This window comes from Loxodonta africana, chromosome 4 (assembly GCF_030014295.1).
Source record: "Loxodonta africana isolate mLoxAfr1 chromosome 4, mLoxAfr1.hap2, whole genome shotgun sequence".
Lineage (NCBI taxonomy): Eukaryota > Metazoa > Chordata > Mammalia > Proboscidea > Elephantidae > Loxodonta > Loxodonta africana.
In genome coordinates, this window is record NC_087345.1 from 101,911,627 (window position 1) to 101,935,060 (window position 23,434).

General features: G+C 37.2%; 1 protein-coding gene across 1 annotated transcript in view; it reads right to left on the reverse strand.

Annotated features, from left to right (window-relative positions):
* Window positions 1-13,796: 13,796 nt before the first annotated feature.
* The window catches only part of CNTN1 (contactin 1), a 379,037-nt gene continuing 369,399 nt past the window's right edge, over window positions 13,797-23,434 (reverse strand). Inside the window, exon 25 of the mRNA XM_023555346.2 lies at window positions 13,797-14,576. Coding sequence (XP_023411114.2) covers window positions 14,500-14,576 — 77 coding nt within the window. The 3' untranslated portion in view covers window positions 13,797-14,499. The remainder of the gene's footprint in view (window positions 14,577-23,434) is intronic.

Sequence of the window (23,434 nt, forward strand, 5' to 3'; positions counted from 1 at the left end):
CTGCCTATCTGCACTGTGCACTGTGCATTGCACCCCCAAGCAGCACAGAAGGTCTACTGGAACCTGCCCTGCATTGCCCCCTGGCACCGCCCTATCATCCCTGGTACGTGCTGCAAATCCCCCCACCCCCTCTGCTGGCTGTGCCCTGCCCTGCTGAACCATAGCTGAGTGACTGTCCCTGCCCATTGGACAAGATTGCAAGAAGTATCACGCCCATAGATGAGCAAACAACCAAGAATGCCCAGCCCGCCTACGTAGACATAACCAAATAAAACAAAAAAGCAGAATGAAACAAACAAATCTACAATCTATAAATGAAGAAAATAGTTACTGAATGTCCCAAAGACAGAAGACAATATCACAACTTATAAAAAAAAAAAAAAAGGACAGGGTGGTTTCAATAGGCGTACAAAATAAAACACCAGAAGACCTTCCAGTGGAAGAAAAGGCACTGGAACTACCTGATAGGGATTTCTAATCTCTAATATTCAGGACTATCAAGACATGAAGGAAAAAGCAGACAAAAATGAGGAAAAAAATACAGAAAATAAAGACAAAATCATGGAAAAAACAGAAAATAAAGACAAAATCATGGAAAAGACAGACAAAACAATGACAGTGGAAGACAGAATCAGTGAAATTGAAGACAGATCTTTGGATACCACTTTGTTTCAGGAAAACTCAGGGAAAAGAATGAAGAAATGCTGATAATGATGTGGGGTACAACCAAAAGCAAAAATTTGTGAATGCTTGGAGTTTAAGGACAAGGGAAGAAAATGGAAAACACAGAGAGGATCATTGAAGAATTGCTGACAGAAAACTTCCCTAATATGAAAAATGAAAAGGTGACCATCCAAGAAGCTCAATGAACCCCATATAGGACAGGACCCAAAGGAAAATCACCAAGGCATATCATAATCACACTCCCTAAAACCAACAACGAAGAAAGAATTCTGAGAGCAGCTTGAGAAAAATGAAAAGTCACATACAGAGAAGAAACAATAAAACTAATCTCTGATTACTTGGCAGAACCATGCAGGCAAAAAGGCAATGGGATGAAATATATAAAAACCCTGAAAGAAAAAAAAAAAAATTGCCAACTAAGAATAAAACACCCTGCAAAACTGTCACTCAGATATGATGGTGAAATTAGGACATTTCCAGATAAACAGAAATTAACAGGATATGTAAAAACTTTTTTTTTTTTAGTAAAAACGAAGCCAAATCTACAAGCCAAATCTACAAAAATTATTAAAGGGAGTCCTTTGGTTAGAGAACCAACAACATCAGACAACAGCCTGAATCTAGGACGCAAGACTGCACCAGCCAGATACCAACCTAGGTAATGAACTCTCAAGGATAAAACAAAACTAAAAGATTTACAACAGGGAACCAGAGAGGTTAAACTGTAAATGACAATAATGTCAGAACAATAGAAGAGGGAATAAACTATGTAGGTATAGAACTTTCAAAAGGAGAGGAAGTCAAGGTGATACCAAGTAAATGAAAGACTGATTCAAACTTAGGAAGAAAAGGGTAAATTTCAAGGAAGCCACAAAGAAAGTTAACAAACCTACTCATCAAAATAAAGAAGAAAAACATAAAAGTCTCAGTAAACATAAAATGTACAAAAGCAAAAGAAAAAAAAATCCACAAACAAAAGGAATTCAGCACAGTAGAGTAAGAGAGACAAAGAAAACATCAGCACCACAAAAAACAAAACAAACAAACAAAAAAAACACCCTGCAAAATGACAGCAATAAACTCACACCTATCAATAATTACACTGAATGTAAATGGCCTGAATGCACCCATAAAGAGACAGAGAGTGACAGAGTAGATTAAAAAAAAAAAGAAAAAAAGAACTCATCAATATGCTGTCTTCAAGAGACAAACCTTAGAAACAAAGACATTAATTTATTAAAATCAAAGGATGGAAAAAATATATCAATCAACCACTATAAAAAAAGAGCAGGACTAGCAATACTAATCTCAGATAAAATAGACTTTAAAACAAAATCCATCGTAAAAGATGTGAAGGGCATTATATAATGATTAAAGGGGCAGTCCATCATGAACACATAACCATAATAAATACCTATGCACTCAATGACAGGGCTCCAAAATACATAAAACAAACTCTAATAGCACTGAAAACAGAAATTGACAGCTCCACAAGAATAGTAGGAGACTTCAACACAGCACTGTTGGTAAAGGACAGAACATCTAGAAAGTAACTCAACAAAGATACAGAAGATCTAAAGGCCACAATCAGCCAACTGGACCTCATAGACATCTATAGAACACTCCACCCAACAGCAGCACAGTACATATTCTTTTCCAATGCACATGGAACATTCTCCAGAATAGACCACATCTTAGACCACAAGGTGACCCTCAACAAAATTCAAAACTCAGATTATACAAAGTATCTTCTCTGATCACAACAGCATCAAAGCAGAAATTAACAATGAAAAGAGTAAGGAAAAAAAAAATCGAATACATGGAAACTGAATAACATCCTGCTTAAAAACCACTGGGCAATAGAAGAAATCAAACATGGAATCAAAAATTTCCTAGAATCAAACGAGAATGAAAAAACATCATACTAAAACCTTTGGGACACAGTAAAGGTAGTGGTCAGAGGTCAGTTTATAGCAATAGATGCACTCATTAGAAAGGAGACAAAATCAAAATATTAGCTACAACAAATAGAAACAGAACAGCAAAAGAAGCCCACAGCCACCAGAAGAATGGAAATAATAAATATCACAACAGAAATAAATGAAATAGAGAACAGAAAAACAATAGAAAGAATCCACAAAACCAAAAGTTGGTTATTTGAAAGGATCAACAAAATCGACAAACCACTGGCCAAACTGACAAAAGAGAAAAAGGAGAGGACACAACCCAAATAAGAAATGAAATGGGGGACATTACAACAGATCTAACTGAAATAAAAGGGATCACAACAGAGTACTATGAAAAAGTACATTCCAACAAAATCTGAAAACAATTTGGACACATTTCTAGAAACACACTACCTATTAACCTAACAAAACTGAAGTTGAAAATCTAAACAGACCCATAAGAGAAGAGATTGAAAAAGTAATTTAAAAACAACAGCAACAAAAAACCTGGCCCAGATGGCTTCACTGGAGACTTCTACCAAACATTTAGAGAAGAACTTCTGCCAAACTATTTCAGAACACAGAAAAAGAAGGGATAGTTTTGAATTCATTCTATGAAGTCAGCATAAGCTTGATACCAAAACCAAGCAAAGACACCACAAAAAAAGAAAATTACAGGCCAATATATCATGAATACGTTGTTACTGTTCGGTGCCGTCAAGTCAGTTTGGACTCATGGTAACCCTATATACCCTATGTACAACAGAACAAAATACTGCAGGATCCTGAGCCATGCTCACAATCGTTGTTATGCTTGAGCCCATTGTTGCAGCCACTGTGTCAATCCATCTCATTTGGTCTTCTTTTCTGCTGACCCTGCACTTTACCAACCACGATGTCCTTCCCTAGGGACTGATCCCTCCTGAAAACATGTCCAAAGTATGTAAGACAAAGTCTTGCCATCCTTGCTTCTAAGGAGCATTCTGGTTGTACTTCTTCAAAGACAGATCTGTTTGTTCTTTTAGCAGTCGATGGTATATTCCACATTCTTCGCCAACACCACAATTCGAAGGCATCAATTCTTCTTCGGTCTTCCTTATTTATTGTCCAATTTTTGCATGTGATTGGAAATACCATGGCTTGGGTCAGGCACACCTTAATCTTCAAGGTGAAATATTTGCTTTTTGACACTTTAAAGAGGTTCGTTGCAGCAGATTTGCCCATCGCGATGCATCTTGTGATTTCTTGACTGCTGCTTCCATGGGTGTTGATCGTGGATACAAGTAAAATGAAATCCTCAGCAACTTCAATCTTTTCCCCAATTTATTGTGATGTTGCTTATTGGTTCGGTCTTGAGGATTTTTATTTTCTTTATGTTGAGGTAATCCATACTGAAGGCTGTGGTCTTTGATCTTCAAGTGCTTCAAGTCCTCTTCACTTTCAGCAAGCGAGGTTGTGTCATCTGTATAACATGGATTGTTAATGAGTCTTCCTCCAATTCTGATGTCCATTTTTATTCATATAGTCCAGTTTCTTGGGTTATTTGCTCAGCATACAGATTGAATATGTATGGTGAAAGGATACTACCCTGATGCACAACTTCCTGATTTTAAACCATGCAGTATCCCCTTGTTCTTTTCTAACTGCCTCTTGATCTATGTACAGGTTCCTCATGAGCACAATTAAGTGTTCTGGAATTCACATTCTTCGCAATGTTATTCATAATGTTTTTATGATTCACACAGTTGAATGCCTCAGCATAGTCAATAAAACATAGGTAAACATCTTTCTGGTATTCTTTGCTTTCAGCCTGGATCCATCTGACATCAGCAATGATATCCCTGGTTCTACATCCTCCTCTAAATTCGGCTTGAATTTCTGGCAGCTCCTTGTCGATATACTGCTGCAGCTGCTTTTAAACAATCTTCAGCAAAATTTTGCTTGCTTATTATAGTAATGATATTGTTTAATAATTTCAGCATTCAGTTGGATCACCTTTCTTGGGAATAGGCATAAATATGGATCTCTTCCAGTTGGTTGGCCATGTGGCTGTCTTCCAAATTTCTTCGCGTAGATGAGTGAGCACTTCCAGTGCTGCATCCATTTGTTGAAACATCTCAGCTGGTACTCCATCAATTCCTGAAGCTTTGTTTTTTGCCAGTGCCTTCTTTGCAGCTTGGACTTCTTCCTTCAGCACCAGCAGTGCCTGATCATATACTACCTCTTGAAATGGTTGAACATCAACCAATTCTTTTTGGTATAATGACTTTGTGTATTCCTTGCATCTTCTCTTGATGCTTCCTGCATCATTTAATATTTTCCTCATAGAATCCTTCACTATTGCAACCCAAGGTTTGAATTTTTTCCTCAGGTCTTTCAGCTTGAGCATGTTCTTCCCTTTTGGTTTTGTATCTCCAGCTCTTTGCATATGTCATTAATACTTTGTCTTCTCAAGTAGCCCTTTGAAACCTTCTGTTCAGTTCTTTTACTTCACCATTTCTTTCTTTTGCTTTAGCTGCTTGACATTCAAGAGCAAGTTTCAGTCTCTTCTGACATCCATTTTAGTTTTTTCTTTCTTTCCTGTCTTTTCAATGACCTCTTGCTTTCTTCATGTGTGATATCCTTGATGTCATTCCACAACTCATCTGGTATTTGGTTATTAGGGTTTAATGAGTCAAATCTATTCTTGAGATGGTCTCTAAATTCAGGTCGGATATACTCAAGGTCATACTTTGGCTTTTGTTGACTTGTTTTTAATTTTCTTCAGTTTCAACTTGAACTTGCATATAAGCAATTGATGGCCTGTTCCACATTGGCCTCTGGCCTTGTTCCGACTGATGATATTGAGCTTTCCCATCGTCTCTCTCCACAGATGTAGTCATGAATATAGATGCGAAAATCCTGAACAAAATTCTAGCCAATAGAATTCAGCATCATATCAAAAAAATAATACACCGCTATCAAGTTGGATTTAGACCAGGTATGCAAGGATGGTTCAACATTAGAAAATTAATCAATGTAGTTCACCACAGAAACAAAATAAAAGAATCACATGATCATCTCAATCAAGGCAAAAAGGCATTCAAGGAAGTCCAACACCCATTCCTGATACAAACTCAATAAAATAGGTATAGAAGAGAAATTCTTCAACATAATAAATGGCATTGTCTTAGTTATCTAGCGCTGTTATAACAGAAATACCATAAGCGGATGGCTCTAACAAAGAGAAATTTATTTTCTCACAGTCTAGTAGGCTAGAAGTCCAAATTTGGGGTGTCAGCTTCAGGGAAATGCTTTCTCTTTCTCTCAGCTCTGAAGGAAGGTCCTTGTCATCAATCATCTCCTGCACTAGGGGCTTCTCCATGCAGGAACCCCGGGTCCAAAAGACGTGCTCTGCTCCTGGCACTATTTCTTCATGGTATGAGTTCCCCCAAATCTAGACTCACTTCACTTTCCTTCTATCTCTTGTAAGATACAAGGTGGTACAAGAGATAAAAGGCCACACCCCAGGGAAATTCCCTTTACATTGGATCAGGGATGTGACTTTAGTAAGGGTATTACAATCCCACCCTAATCCTCTTTAACTTAAAAGTACAATCACAAGATGGAGGACAACCACACAATACTGGGAATCCTGACCTAACCAAGTTGACACATATTTTTCGGGGATGCAATTCAATCCATGACAGGCATCTATACAAAAATAACAGCCAACATCATTCTTCTTCTTTTTTTTTTTTTTTAATAATTTTTATCGTGCTTTAACTGAAAGTTTACAAATCAATTCTGTCTCTCACACAAAAACCCATATACACCTTGCTACACACTCCCAATTACTCTCCCCTAATAAGACAGCCTGCTCTCTCCCTTCACTTTCTCTTTTTGTGTCCTTTTCACCAGCTTCTAACAGCCTCCACCCTCTCATCTTCCCTCCAGGCAGGAGATGCCAACATAGTCTCAAGTGTCCAGCTGATTCAAGATCACCAGCTTCTAACAGCCTCCACCCTCTCATCTTCCCTCCAGGCAGGAGATGCCAACATAGTCTCAAGTGTCCAGCTGATTCAAGAAGCTCACTCCTCACCAGCATCCCTCTCCAACCCACTGTCCAGTCCAATCCATGTCTGAAGAGTTCAGCCAACATCATTCTTAATGGAGAGAAGTTGAGAACATTCGCCTTGAGAATAGGTACAAGACAAGGATGTCATTTATCATCACTCCTATTTAACATGATGCTGGAGGGCCTAGCTAGAGCAATAAGACAAGAAAAAGAAAGGGCATCCGAATTGGTAAGGAAAAAGTAAAACTGTCCCTAGTAGTGAATGATATGATACTATATATAGAACCCCCCCCCCAAAAAAAAAACTCCACAAGAAAACTACTGGAAGTAATAGATTCAACAAAGTAGCAGGGTATAAGATAAACATACAAAAATCATTTGGATTCCTATATACCAATAAAGAGAATGATGAAAAGGAAATCAGGACTACAATACCATTTATTACAGCCCCTAAAAATAAAATACTTAGGAATAAATCTAACCAGGGATGTAAAAGACCTATACAAAGAAAAATACAAAACACTACTGCAAGAAACCAAAAGAGAACTACATAAATGGAAAAACATACCACGCTCATGGATAGGTAGACTCAATGTTTTGAAAATGTCAGTTCTACTCAAAGCAATCTACACGTACAATGCAATCCTGATTGAAGTACCAACAATAATCTTTAAGGAGATGGAAAAACTAAACACTAATTTTTTACAGAAAGGGAAGAATCCCTGGATAAGTGAAGCATTATTGAAGAAGAAGAATAAAGTAGGAGGACTCGCACTACCTGACCTCAGAACCTACTCTATAGCTATGGTAGTCAAAACAGCCTGGTACTGGTACAACAACAGATACATTGACCAATGGAACAGAATTGGGAATCTATATGTAAATCCATCCACCTGCAGTCAGCTGATTTTTGACAAGGGCCCAAAGTCCAACAAATGTGGAAAAAACAATCTTTTTAACAAATGGTGCTGGCAAAACATCTGCAAAAAAATAAAACAGGACCCGTACCTCACACCATACATAAAAACTGATTCAAAACCAATCAAAGACCTAAGTATAAAACCAAAAACTATAATGATAATGGAAGAAAAAACACGATCAACACTAGATACACGTTAATGCCTGATACAAGGCATTAACAGTATACAAGCCATAACTAAAAATACACAAACAACAGAAGATAAGTTAGATAACTGGAATCTTCTAAAAATTAAACATTTATACTCATCAAAAGACTTCACCAAAAGAGTAAAAAGAAAACCTACAGACTGGGAAAAAAAAATTGGCTATGACAAATTCAACAAAGGTCTAATTTCTAAAATCTATAGGAAAATCCAACACCTCTACAGCAAAAAGACAAATAATCCAATTAAAAAATGGGCAAAGGATATGAACAGACACTTCACCAAAGAAGACATTCAGGCAGCTAACAGACACATGAGGAAATGTTTGCGATCACTAGCCATCAAAAAAACCCAAAAACCAAAACCCTCTGCAGTCGAGTACATTCCATTAGAGAAATGCAAATCAAAACCACAATGAATACCATCTCACCCTGACATTACTGGCGCGAGTCAAAAAAACAGAAAATAACAAATGTTGGAGAGGCTGTAGGGAGATTCGAATTCTTATGTACTGCTGATAGGAATGTAAAATGGTAAAACCTATTTGGAAGACAATTTGGCACTTCCTTAAAAAACTAGAAATAGAAATACCATATGATCCAGCAATTCCATTCCTAGGAATATGTCCTATGGAAATAGGAGCCGACGCAGGAATAGACGTACGCATGCCCATATTCATTGCACCATTGTTGACAATAGCAAAAAGATGAAAGCTACCTAAATGCCCATCAACAGATGAATGAATAAACAAAATATGATACATACACACAATGGAATACTACACAATGATAAAGAACAATGATGAATCTGCGAAGCATCTCGCAACATGGATGAACCTGGACGGCATCAAGCTGAGTGAAATAACTCAATCACAAAAGGACAAATATTGTATGTGACCACTAGTATAAAAACTCATGAAAAGGTTTAAAGACAAAAAGAAACAACCTTCAATGGTTACAAGTGAGGGGTGAGGCGGGGATGGAAAAACACTAAATACACAATAGATAGGTGGTAACTTTGATGAAGGCTAAAAAGTACACAATACTGAGGAAGCCAGCACAACTTGTCCAAAGCAAAGTCATAGAAGACACATCCAAACTCCCTGAGGAACTGAATTACTGGGCTGAGGGCTGTGGGGACCATGGTCTTGGGGAACATCTAGCTCAATTGACATAACATAGTTTATAAAGAAAATGTTCTACATTCTACTTTGGTGAGTAGCATCTGGGGTCTTCAAAGCTTGTGAGTAGCCATCTAGCATACTCCACTTGTCTCACCCTGTCTGGACCAAGGGAGAATAAAGAAAACCAAAGACATGAGGGAAAGATTCTCCCAAATGACTAATGGACCACAAGTATTACAGCCTCCACCAGGCTGAGTCCAGCACAACTAGATGGTGCCCAGCTACCACCACAGACTGCTCTGACAGGGATCATAATAGAGGATCCTGGACAGAGCTGGAGAAAACGTAGAACAAAATTCTAACTCACACACACACAAAAAAAAACAGACTTACTTGTCTGGCAGAGATTGTTGAAATCCTGAGAGTTTGGCCCCCAACATCCTTTTAGCTCAGTAATGGAGTCAGTCCTGAGGTTCACTCTTCAGCCAAAGATTAGGCTGGCCCATAAAACAAAATGAGACTAAATGGGCACACCAGCCCAGGGGCAAGGATGGGAAGGTAGGAGGGATCAGGAAAGTTGGTAATAAAGAACCCAAGGTCAAGAAGGGGAGAGTGTTGTCATGTCATGAGGTTGGCAACCAATGTCACAAAACAATATGTATGCTGTTTGATGAGAAGCTAGTTTGTTCTGTAAACCTTCATCTAAAGTACAATAAAAAATAAATGGGCAAAAGACATAAGCATATTTCAGAGATGTTACACGAATTGCAACACATATAGGAAAACATGATCAACCTCAAATAATAATAAAAAGAAGAAATAGTATTTGTTGAATAAATACTATAGTAAAAAAAGATTTAAAAATTTACATAGGGTAAAACTCACTCTTTTTGGTGTACACTTTTATGAGTTTTGACAAACACGTATAGAGTTGAAATCATCACCATTAATTCCATCACCCCTAAGAGTTCTCTCATGCTGTGCTTTTGTAGTCATACTTTTACCCTACTCCAATCCCTGGCAATCACCTATCTGTTCTCTATACCTAGAGTTTTGCCTTTTCCAGAATGTCGTATAAATGGAATCACACAGCATTTTCAATCTGGCTTCTCACTTAGCATAATGCATTTGAGATCCATCCATATTCCTGGAAATTATCAACATAACTGCATTCTTAACACATGCTTAAGGCAGCATTTCAATTTTGAAAAGAGAAAAGGAGAGGAATGTATGAATGTATTAGGCATTGCCTTCAAGGCAGTATCTATGGAAGCAAATAAGCCTGAAATAGGGAGATAAGACAGACGAAGAACAAGTTCCTTCTCTTTACATTTTTGCCTCAGGATGAGCCAGTCTGAATTCTAGCATCAAATTAGTAATGGCATCCTGGGTACTGATATATACAGATATATAGATATATTTTATGATGTGTGCATATAATGTACAGAGATGTACATTGGAGCCCTGGTGGTACAGTGGTTAAGAGCTTAGCTGTTAACCAAAAGGTCTGCAGTTCAAATCCACTAGCCACTCCTTGGAAACCCTATGAGGCAGTTCTACTTTGTCGTATAGGGTCCTAGATAAATCAGAATCGACTCAACTGTAACGGGTTTTATATGATTACTCAAGTATCAAATTTATTTTGAGTAACTAACAAGTAAGAATTGTTTTTAAAATATTATAAACAATGTAGAAACGTAATTCTGACCTCCCATGGACTAATTTTAAAGCCAGCTCATTCCAAACCACCATGTTTCTATTCTTAAAAAAAAAAAAAAAATGTTGAAGGGGAGGAGGGGGGATGCCTTTCACAAATCTTATTAGCAAGCTCCAGAAGATTGTAGACTCAGGAAATTAAGTTCTAAATTTAACCCTCCAAGTAACAATGAAGGAAAAAAAAGAAAAAGAGTAAAAGAAATCCACATTCTTTTCAAGTATATTTCAGTCTGCTTCATGCATTTTTTTTCATGCATTTTAAATACAAATAAGAGGATGTTTTTGCTAGACAAATTGTATAGCATTTTGACATAATAAAAGATAAGAATGTAGGCAAATCAGCCTTTTAGACAAGCCATGATAATAGTTTTTTTTTTTTTTTCATTAAAAGATACCTAAATTATGTATACATGATGTTGAGATAAGGAGCCTGGTGGTGCAAGGGTTAAACTCTCAGCTGCTAACCAAAAGATTGATGGTTCCTGTCCACCCAGCTGCTCCTTGGGAGAAAGATCAGGTGATCTGCTCCGGTAGAGATTATAGCCTAGGTACAGCTGTGCTCTGCCACATGAGGTAGCTATGAGTAGAGATTGACTGCATGGCACCTAAAAACAACCACGATGTTGAAATATGTTGATTTAGTTAAAAATATCAGTTAATCTAGTTTGCAGTCATCATGAAAATCCATGATTCCCTCTTCCCAGTGAGGATTTCCTGAAATACGTAAAAAATACCATCTCCTGTTCTTCGCTCCCCAGGAAATCAGTTTATTTATTTTTCAAATTCTCCAGGTGATCTCGATGGGCAACCAGGTTTGTGAACCAGTGATATGTTAAACACTCTCACAGAATGAGGCTTTTATCTCCCTAAACCTGGATATTTAGAGCTGGGGTCAATCTAAGGTCAAATACCAAAAGCAAATTATTAGAATGGGGGTAATCTAATACTCACTGTGGAGAAAAAGAGTCGGTCCAAAGGGGAAACCAAGATCCGGCATGAAGCAGGCTGTATGAAGCAGGAAGGGAGGTCAGAATGTGACTGCAAAACCTCAACCAGAACACAGGAGAAAAGTGAAGCCAGAGCCTCGGAAGCCCACCTGCTTCCTGCACTAGACATCTGCCTGTGGATTCACACCTTTCATGCAAATACCTTTATCAGAGTATCAGCTTATTCAGGGTTAAACAAGCTTTGATTTTCTCAGGACCTAGCACTTTGCTTTAGAGTTGAGCTTTAGAATGAGTGATATTACTGATACCCTCATGGTTGAAGGCACCTACCAGGTGATCCAATTTTAATGGAATAAGGCATATGTGTGAATGTGTCCTCCGTGTGTGTGTGTGTATGTATGTGTGTGTGTGTGTGTGTATACTCTTGTTGTAGAACCCTTCAAACATTCAACTGTTACTTAACAAGTAATATTTATTCCAAGGGTATTGAACTTATACTACAAACCTTCTCCAAATGAGTTTAAACTTCAGGTAAATTGAAAGGACAGTTGTTATTTCTTGGGTAACAGTAATACATTTATTTCATTATAATTTGTTTTCATTCATAAAAAGGACAAAGCACAGTTCTATACTACTCCATTGGAAAAAATGATAAAAAAACTAAAAAATAATTCAATATTCATCAGTATCAAATAAAACTACTATCACCTTTCTTGAAACAGATGACTCTAACTATATAAAGTTTAATTAAGAATCTTGCGTCTTAAAGCAGATGATACATTAGTTTGACAACAGTTTAAAACTGATGGTTCCAGTCAAATTTGTACAATTGCAGGATGAAATGAAAGGCTTGAGTTATCAGTATACGAGTGATTTTAATCTATTTATATTTGCCACAAATTTAAAATTAAACAACCTCCAAAGCCTGTTTTCTTTTACCTTCCAGAACCATTTCATGCAGAATCTAACCAGTTTTGCTCTTTATTAACATACATTAGAAAATAAAAGGCAAGCATGCATCTAGGAAAAAAAAAAATTCGTTGTCGCTTATATAAAAATGCCCAACATGGGTCACACTGCAAAAAAAAAAAAAACAAAAAAACCTCAAAGTGTAACAATGAAAACACAAACAGTTTTACAGGATTACAGAATATTCATTTCCCTAAAGTGTGAATACATTCTGTTTCTTTTCCAAATAATTAAATATTTTATGAAATCTGGTAATGACCTTAAGACTGTTGACATACTTCTAGGAAATCATCTATTCCATTTATTTTAAAAAGTTTCATTTTACAACAAAGAGTTAAATGTAAACTAATGAAATATTTATTGATATTTTTACAATGAAATCTCTAAACATTTACACATAGATATATAGTACAAAAATTATACAAATTAAAGAAAGGGGGGGTAAAGTAGTAATAGATCTGTTTTGCTTCCTGTAAATCTTTTTTTATGAACCTATAAGGTATCCTTTCTAAAAAGATAAACTCTATCTCCAATTAGCCAGCAAGGTTGTGCTAATAAAATAGGATTTACCCCTTGAAGCATCATTGCACTGTTTCACAAGCCAGCTAATTCTTTATTACTCAATTTCTTTCACATCCACACTCAAATACTTTTCCCTGCACACCATGGAGAATGAAGAAACGTGTGTCTTCCTTTTCACAATTTATAAAAACCCAAAGTACAAACATTTGGGAGACAGCATCAGCTGGACACATTATTTGTCTCCTCCAGCCTTCAAGTTTTGCATACCTCCCAGTTTTGCATACTCTTCAAAGAACCACTGGCAACACATCGATTTGGTATTTTAAGCCAGTTTTCAGTATTGCATTGAAATGGGGAATTAGCTTAAGACTAAAAAAAAAAATTAGGAATACTGTAGCTTTTCAACCTACAGGTGATTTCTTGATTCTATACCTTCAGTTAAAAAAAAAGATTATACTTAGGAATGAAGCACAAAAACAATGATGTTAGAATATTATTAGGAAATTCTGATATTTGCTTAACCGTCATTCAGTTCTAGCTGTGTGAAGACAGTCTTATCTCTATAAAAAAAAACATGGAAGCACTCTACTTTTCAGAATTCATCCACATATCAATAAAAATAAGTGATATGATGATACTCTAGATACGAACTGTGATTTCTGATGTCTGAAATTAATAAGAAAAGCATAAAATAACTTCACAGTAGAATACAAAAGTAAAAAAAAAACTTACGATATGTTAAAGAACTGAAAACAAATATTTAAAAAATCATTCACTTTGAAAATAATACTGGTAATAAATCTAGAATTTGGTTTTCAATATTAAAAACTTTTCAACTCATTCAGTAAAATGATTTGGTAATAGGGTTTACATCAAAAGGTATCTGTTATACTTTTTTTAAAGAAAACTCAAAATGTCATGAATGATGGGGGCCGTTCAAAAATATGCAGGACCGAAAACAGAGAGGATAGTACAAGAGACTGAATTACTCTTACGTTTACCACATACGATCAACATTTCAACCTCCATTATATTTCATGACTTGTTATTACATTTGAAGCACCTGTGTGTGGCGATTTTATTTTCACTCTACAGCCTATAGTATTGAATTGAACACTGTAACTTGTCCCACTGGATTAAATCATGCAACTGTCACAGAATCAAGTTAAGTGGTTTATAAGGCATATTGGAACGAGTTAAAAATCATTTTTATATCCATTTAAAGAAAAGTTTACTCTTTTGGATGAAGGGGTTCCTGAATGCCTCAGTCAAAACACGTGTTGTAAATCAGCTGGATAGTTTGTTAAAGTATAATTTATTTGGCTAGGATGGAGCCACAGGAATTGTAATCCTCACAGGAATGATGGGTGCCCACTGAGCTGGGATGGAAACGGCAGCTGTCACACCATGTTCAGAATTCCAAATAGACAAGGGTGCCAAGGGCAGGCAGCAGTAAGCCGAGGAGACTCAGTGATAGGGTGGATGCACCTGCAAAGTAAACCAGAAGTGTGTATATCATTTCATTGATAATGGTCACTGTTGCCCTCTCAGTTTGCTTCGGACGCCAGATTGAACAGCCCTGAACACCAACCAAATGCTTCCTTTTATTACTAAGTGACTTATGGAAATCAAAAATACTTGATCAAAAATGTTTGAAATGTTAGTGTGTGAGTGTGTGGGCTGTTGATTCAACACATTTATATAAATCATTTCAGATAATAAAGGCACACATGTTTATCTTGCCTGATGGTCCAGCAGTCCCAAATTCCCACCAGAAGGCAAAAGGTCAATTTTTGGAAGTTTATAAATGAGTAAAAACCATATGTGAGCTTTAAAAAATACGAAGTAGAAAGGGATGTGGTGAAAATACTAATAAAATAATTTACCGGGGATAAATGTACTGGATAGATCTTACACGATTTCTTATCCCAACGGTTTTAAGACATCTATCTAGGTGCTTATACACAATGACTTCAGGAATGTATTTTTGATAATATTGAATAATTGAATAATATTGAATAACTCTGTATTCAAATTTTTTACCTAAAAGTAAATTGCTCTGAGCTATTTTGCTCTATACTAAAGACAGAATTGATATAAAAGCCTATGAATTTATACTACATCTTGAGTGCTGCCCAGAAAGACTATTCCTGTGGCAAAGAATTTAATGGTCTAGGTTCTGCCTACACCGAATTTTTGGGAAAGGGTTGAAAAGTGGGACCTAGAAGTCATACTCTTCCTTTCCATTTTTCACATCTATTAGGCGCTATCTTCAATAAACACAATGCTGGAATGTGTGAAAGGGTAAAAAATATAGTCAACAGCTTGTGAATATAACAGGATTCTGTCAATTTTGGTAGTTTATTCTTTAACTTTGAATACTTAAATCATTATTATCTATCATAAAATGGCCTAAAATATTCCTTTCTTTGGAAGACTCCTCTTACATTCTGGAAGATTTAAGACACTTCACCCAAATCTCTCATTAAGAGTACATTTATATTTCCTATACGGTGGGAGACTACCATGACCATCTCCACGCCTGTGTTCCACTATTGCCCTGACAGCAGCACTTGGAGCAGAGTGGGCAACATAAGGGGAAAACCATTATTGGACATAGATGATGTGGCTCTTAGACATGAGCAAGTCAGCAAAGGCCAAAATGTGAGGGCATAGAAGCAAGGGCAGTTAAATGACCCTCAAATAGTTGCTTATAGTCTCATTAATGCAGACGCTGCACAATAACTCTATCAATCACAATGGTAACACTGATAATTACTATTGATAGCTGCTATTTACTGTTCTATAGTCCTGAGACAGGAGCTCTAAAGGTCCTTTATGTATGGCCCTGACATTAATACCAGAGCCCAGGATGGTAGGTTTCATTATCTTGATTTTAAGGATTATCTAAACCAGATTCAGGTAAGATGACTTGCCAATGGCCAACAGAGAACAGAGCCAAGATTAGATCTCAGATTTGCTGGGCTATGGAGGCCGTGCTTTTTCTACATCTCTGCCACTGTTCTGCAGCCAATTTTAGAAAGAGACCAGTTCTAGAAATGTATAAGGACAATACACCCTGTGCCCAGTGTGTCAAAGCAAGGACACAAAATGACAATCAGTGCCATATGGGACAGAACAGGCTACCACCTAAGCTGTTGAAAAGAGTTTTTTTTTTCTTTTATAATATCTTTTTTTTTAATACAGATTATTGTTTAAATATGCCACAGACCACAGATTATTTCATCCCTATAAAATGACCAGTAACAAACCTAAATCACACGGTAAAACAGTAGCTTTCAATGTTTGACCTAATTTAAATGCTCTGTCATGAAGACCTTTGTTTGTCTGAGTATGACTGCAGAGTGTCGGCAACGCTCTCTCCTTTGACCACAGATTACACCAGTGACGGGTACACGTTCATGTACTTGCCTGAATCTGTGGGTTGGCACAGTATAATCCACGGCCACTGAAAGAGGTGTAGCCAATTCTGAATGCCATCTTGAAATCTTGGTGTTAGTATGAAAACCAGATACAATTTCATAATTTGTGGCTTTAACATCAGGATATCTGATTTATTTAAAATAAACTCTTCATGTTTATGTGCTTTATATTTAATTTCTCTAATGGCTCAAGCTTATATAATTATGGTCTTCATCTTCAGTTCTCTCCCACATTCCAAACACAAATTAGAGACCTGACTAAAATACTATTTAAAGTCATTTTAACTGTGGGATCTACATATTCTTGAGGGGCTTTTCAATATATATTGGTTTTCTACCTAACAAAATATATATTGTAATATTGCTATGTAGCATAATTTCAGTGTTTTTATAGTATATAGTAAATGTATATCATATTTTGCCTTTTTCCATATCTACTGATTATCAAACATGAACAAATCATCAATCCTGTAAATCATCATCCCCTAGCAGAGGAAATGTAAAACCAGTTGAGATTACTAAACCCCTTCCATTGGATTAATTTTTTTTTTTTTTAACCTAAATTCTCCAGACTTCCTACTTCCTTCAGGGGCGATTCCTGCTATAGTGATATACATATTGAGAACAGAAATTTCAATCAAAAGCCAAGCAGCATTTAATAATCTCTGCAGGGTTTATGATAAGTAGAGAATCACTCTCCTCAGTTTTTCGTACAAGCCTCCTTTCTGATGCTTATGTTTGGAAACCATGGACTAATTCAAGTAGCTACTGCTTGGCTGTGGCTGAGAATGCTGTGGCACTTGGCATTTTCTCCTCCTGGTATCTCCTAACTGTGAAAATTTCGTGCTCATAACTTAAAATTTCCATATTGTCAACAACTTCAAGACAGGGACTAGATTGAAATCTAATTGCACCTTTGGTGACTAATAGCATGGTCAGCATATAGTACCTACACAATCTATATTGTTGGGTGCTGCTAAGTAAATTCCCACTTATGAGTGGAAAAACTGCCCCATAGGGTTTTCTAGGCTTACAGAGGTAGATCTCCAGGTCTTTTTCCCGCAGAGCTGCTGGGTGAGTGCAAATGGCCTTTTCAGTTAGCGGCTGAGTGTTTAATTGCTGTTTCACCAGAGCACCTTACTCAGTCCACAATAATAAATAATTGAATAATTCTTCCAGTTGTAGGTCCTGAACTTTGTCCTGGTTATGGAACACAAGGTAGGAGAGAAAGCAAATGGGGTGGCTTAAGGAGGCCTAAGGAAGAAGACAAGGAAAGGAAGGCAGTTTAAGGAAACCAGTGTGACCCACCTATCCTCAAACCCTTGATATTTCCTTTCATTTTATATATTCTCCACTATATAATCTCTCTTACTTTTAGGTACCTGGGCAAGGAAGGGAATTACCCTTTCCATTAAATCTTTTCCTCAAGGAGTAGGTTTTTTTCCCCCCTATCAGAGACAGAATATAACAAATCCACAACACCAGAAATGCATTTATTTTACTGCTTAGTCCTGAGGTTCTCCAGCTTTCCTTGGTAGGAATTACTTTTGATTCTTCCAAAGTCCTGGCCCTGGCCTTTGGGAAGAAAGTTTTTGGTATGATGATTCAGTCCCCACTGCCTAGAGCCATCCTCAACATATATTAGGTGTACTAGGTATACATCAGTGGCTGTTTGCTCTTGCAACTTGTTTAGTTTAATAAAAATCCTGCCGGAAAGAGACAACTGCCTCTTCAGTAGTCGTAATGAAGACTGTCCTGATGATGGCAGCTGGTTTAGAGAAGTGAAAGAGTAAAAGCCCATCTGAAACTAAAAGACTGAAAATCAGCTCAGACTGAAAAAGAACAAAGCACCCTTGCCTTTAGTTAGGCAGGCTGGTAGGGCAGAAATGTTGATGTTCTTAGTGGCCCCAACTCGTGTTGACCTCATGCACAACAGAACAAAATGCTACCCAGACTTGCGCTATCCCCATCAGACCATGCTGATCCATAGGGTTTTCACTGGCTGGTTTTTGGGAGAAGATTGCCAGGCCTTTCTACCTAGCCCATCTTAGTCTATGAGCTCTGCTGAAACCTGTTCAGCATCATAGCAATGTGCAAAGCCTCCAGTGACAGACAGGTGGTGGCTGTGCATGAGGCACATTGGCCAGGATAAATAATACCAACCACGAAGTCAACAGGAGCCACTTCCAAGGTCATGAAACAGCAGTAAAATGACATAATCACCCCTTATATGAGCAAATACTCCTTTCTTACCAATTATACCCCTTTGACCTACTTTCCTTTTCCCATCTATTGCTTTTGCTAAGCTTCTCTTGCCTCATGAGCGCTCCAAACCCTAGCTTTAGTCTTTGCTTCTCCTATTTTCGCCTCAGAATTAGCAACCAACCCAGAGTTGCTTCCTGCTACCCTAAGGCCCTCCTCAGAATTCTTCAGCAGGAACTCAAACCTTAACAAAATACCCTTCTCCCTCCCACTTGTGGAAGTGGCATTCCACTGTTCCTCTGGGGTAACCTCCCTCGCTGCATCCAGTTGAGGCATCTGATTTTGCCAAAATATAGATTTGTATTTGGTCTTTGGCTGATTATGCTTTAACAGAACTAGACAAATATGATAATCAGCAACCAGACCATGATTTCCCCTGTCCTGGTAGGAACCATCACAATATCAGTTAATAGCTAAGAATAGGGACCCGGGATCAGGCAAAACAGAGTCCAAATCCTGCCTTTCTGTCTGTTACTGGCTGGGTGATCTTAAGCACATTCTTTAATCTTTTGAAGCCTTAGTTTTTCAACTACAAAATGGAGAAATAGTGAAATATTAGCTAACAATTGTGAGAACTGATGAAATGTCTGTAGATGGTTCTTATGTATATATCAGCAGCAAAACCTTTCTTCAGAAGAAATCTTACGTAGAAGCCCATTACTGAACTTAATGCGAGAGAGGACACTTTATCCAAATAGGGGTCTGGGATAAGAGGCTAGCAGGCTTTTATCTTCTCTAAGCTTATGTACTGCCTACCCCCTAACCTCTGGAACCTGTAGGGCTCTGCTTATAATGGTTTGAAGATAGCTGCCGTATGGTATGCATTTGAGAAAACGCCTGGCTGGTTAGAAACTCCCAGTAAATGCTAACAATTCACACTACATTTGATGATGCTGTCCCTTGCTATCCAACAGCACTGTAATTTTTGAAACATAGTTGGATAAGAAAACAGAGCAAAACAATAGCGTAAGGCAGGTGCCCCCCTGCACACAATATTCTTTTAAGATATACAGGCCTACAGACCGTTCCTCAATCACACGTGGTGTTCTTTTAAATCACAAAATATTCCTTTTTCCCTGGAATATTCCTTCTCCTATCAACACTGGACAAATCGAACTTTTCTGTAACAATCTCAGCCAAGTGTTAGCTCCTCGTGGCAAAGAACAGTACTTATTACATTACGGCTATACAAGTCGTACATGTGTCTTTCCAGAGCTATACCCCGATGGCATGGAATGTAAAAGCTTCCATTTCTATTCCCAAAGTAAGGCCAGTGTGAGTGGGTGCTTATTTTCCATGTTCAATCAACACATACTGAAGTTCGTCGAATAAATTCTTTTGCGGATTCCCCGCCCCTCCGCCCACCCCCTGCTCTTAGGAACAGCTGTCTATGTGTAATTCCTGAAACCCACTAAACTGTTCCAGACTTGTCTCTGTACATGCCTGGTCCTCGTTCTGTAATATAATTTCTCCTGCTGTAATCTGGGGACTACCTGTATTTAGCTCCTGAAAACTTGAAAAAAATATTTCGGTAAACCAAAAAAAAAAAAAAAAGTTAGCTTCCAGTCTTACAATCTGATGTTGCACCCATCCTGAGTGGATCACGATGGTTACTAATAACAAGAGTCAGTTCTGGGTTTTAGTCACAGTACCATACCCTTTTTATCAGTAACCATCGTGATCCACTTGGGATGGGTGCAACATCAGATTGTAAGACTGGAAGCTAACTTCTTTTTGGTTTACTGAAATATTTTTTTTCAAGTTTTCAGGAGCTAAATACAGGCAGTCCCCAGATTACAGCAGGAGAAATTATATTCCAGAAAGAGGAACAGGCATGTACTGAGACGAGTCTGAAACAGTTTAGTGTGTTTAGGGAATTACACAAAACCAACTCCTCAGACAGGGATTGGTCTGGAATATGGAATGGAAAATGATACTGGTGAAGAACAAGCTTCTTGGGTCAAGTAGACACATGAGACTATGTTGGCATCTCCTGTCTGGAGGGGAGATGAGAGAGTAGAGGGGTCCAGAAGCTGGCGGAATGGACGAGAGGCGAGAGAGTGGATGGAAGAACTGTGCTATCTCATTAAAAAATTTTTTTAAAAAATTAGAGGGAGAAAAATTAGGTGTGTGTAAATTTTTGTATGAGAAACTGACCTGTTTTGTAAAGTTTCACTTAAAGCACAATAAAAATTAATTAAAAAAAATAAAGTGCTGTGGGTGAGTTTATATAAGGTCAGCATTTCTGACTTATTTGTAGAGGAAGGCATGGCAAGAGCTTGTTGTTTTATAAAGTCAATCAATCTTAAGAATTTAGTCTGAAGAAATGGTAATACTTAACCATTTAGTTAAGAGCTTTGTTTTTGGAGTTAGCATGGCTAGTTAGGAATTCTGAGTCTAATTTTTACTAGTTGTATGCCTTTTATTAAATTACTTAATTGTGGTCTCTGTTTCCCCCTTGGATTATGAGGATTAAGTGAAAAAATTAACGATCAGTATTTTCTGAAATTTTGTGGCAGAATTTTATGTGGTTGGAAACAAAGGTTAAAGTAAAGATGATTAAAGAAGACAGTGCTGTTTCTCACTTTAAAACATTGACATCTGACAATGTGTGGATGAATTTTCTGGCAAAGATAATTTTAGAAAATATTAATTCAATCCAACTTTCTTACATAACTTAACATTTGATCAACGGGAAGCTATTGAGGCAAATAAAAATATTTTTAAATTTATACCTCGGCCACTGAAGTTTACAAATGTCTGAGAAAGAAAAGCAATCGAAGAATTATCTTGATTGATTCATTTTTGGAAAGTCTGTCTTATCTCTGTGTCTTCCTCCTTGCACATTTTCTCTTCCATGACCATCTCCCTGCCCCCTGGCCACCTCACCCAGGTTCCCGCTTTATTATCAATCCTGCTTCAACTTTATCAACAGTGAAGGTACAGAACACAGTTGAGATTTGAAACTGACAAACGAGAAAAGTTTTATTCGCTTGGCAACTGGCACCAAAGTCATAATTAAACTGTAATTTAGTGAAATTAAAGTTGAGATTTCCTGTAGCCTATATACCAAAACTGTTATTTTAATAAATGGTTAAATGCTTGTTAAGAATTACAGGAGGTATCTTTGTACATGACAGAAGGATAAGAAATCTAATTGGGTTTGCTTCATGGAGTTCTCCTGGGAAAAAGCTGTGGCAGTTTTCAATTTTAAATCAATTATTTTAAGTATTAACTTCCTGACTTTGACAAAATGAAGTTATGCGTATTTGCCTCAATTGGCTTCAAAAGTCTCTGGGAAAAAGAAGTTTCTCAAAAGAGAAATTAGAATGTAAAATGGACTGGATTATTGACAAACAGCAGAATTTTTCTATATTTGACAATTTGTTTTTGCCTTGGGGTATTTATTTTATTATAGGGTCTGTGTTTATCACCTTGGCTAGGATTTTATCTCTTTATGCTTCTTCTTGACAGCGAAACAGTAAGTTACGTGGGGAAGAAAAAAGACGTCTTCAGACCTAGTTCCAGCTCTACGATAGCTAGCAATATAATTTTGGGCAAAACGGAATATTTGGGTTCAAGACTTAGTTCTGATCTTCGGCTTTTTTGCTTCTCAAGGATGTGAATTTTCCTTCTGTAAAATGATAGGATTGAATGTTATAAGCCCTAAGGTTCCTGCTATGGCCATGAGTCTATGATTCTAAGCCAACTATAATGTGTTTAAGAATATCAAGCATTGAGCCATGAAATTTGCAAACATATCTGTTATATTTTCTCCTTATTTATGATAATCAAAGTTGATATTAGTTTATGGATACATATTAAAAGTTTGATCATGTAAGTGCTAGTGGCTTTGGTGGGTTTTTTCAACTCAGTGAAACCCACTAATCTTACTGCTTCTGCTCGTTTGGCAATTAACAAACCATATGCCAACCAACTTTCGACGGCACTGGGTTTTTGGGTATGCCAAGCAAAATAGATTTTTTTTTTTTTTGGCGAGAGCACATGGTTTCTGGCAGCTTCCCTGGCAGTTATATTCATTCCTCGTTGTTGATTCTGGCACTTTCCCTGTCAGAGAATGCCAGGACACCAGGATGTTCTTCCTCTTTGAGAAGAGACAGCATCTCTATGAGAGAGATGGCCAGTTATTTGCCAGAAAATGTAAAACTAACTTCTAACTGCCTACTGGCCAACAAGCACATGCTCTAGAAATACAATTTTTATATTATTTTTGGGCAAGGTGAGAGGTATTTAAAAAATTGGCTTGTCTACTTCTTTAGAAATGCAAGGTAAAGTTTTCACAAGAGCATGAGATTAAGGGTGAGACAGAATTTGAAGACTGAAGCATAACACTTACTAGTAGAGTATATGTAAGAATTTATGTAAAAAACATGTTATAAAATGTATAGAAAAAATACAATAATTATGAACTTCAATTATAAAATTTAGTTTGTGTGTTAAAGAAAAAAAAAAAAAACTCATTTAGTAAGTATTTGAAGTCCCCGAGTGGTGCAAATGGCTAATTCACTTGGCTGCTAACCAAAAGGTTGGAGATTTGAGACTACCCCAAGATGCCTCAGAAAAGAGGCCTGCCAATCTATGGTTTTAGACATTCAAGTGGAGACGGCAATTAGGCAGTGA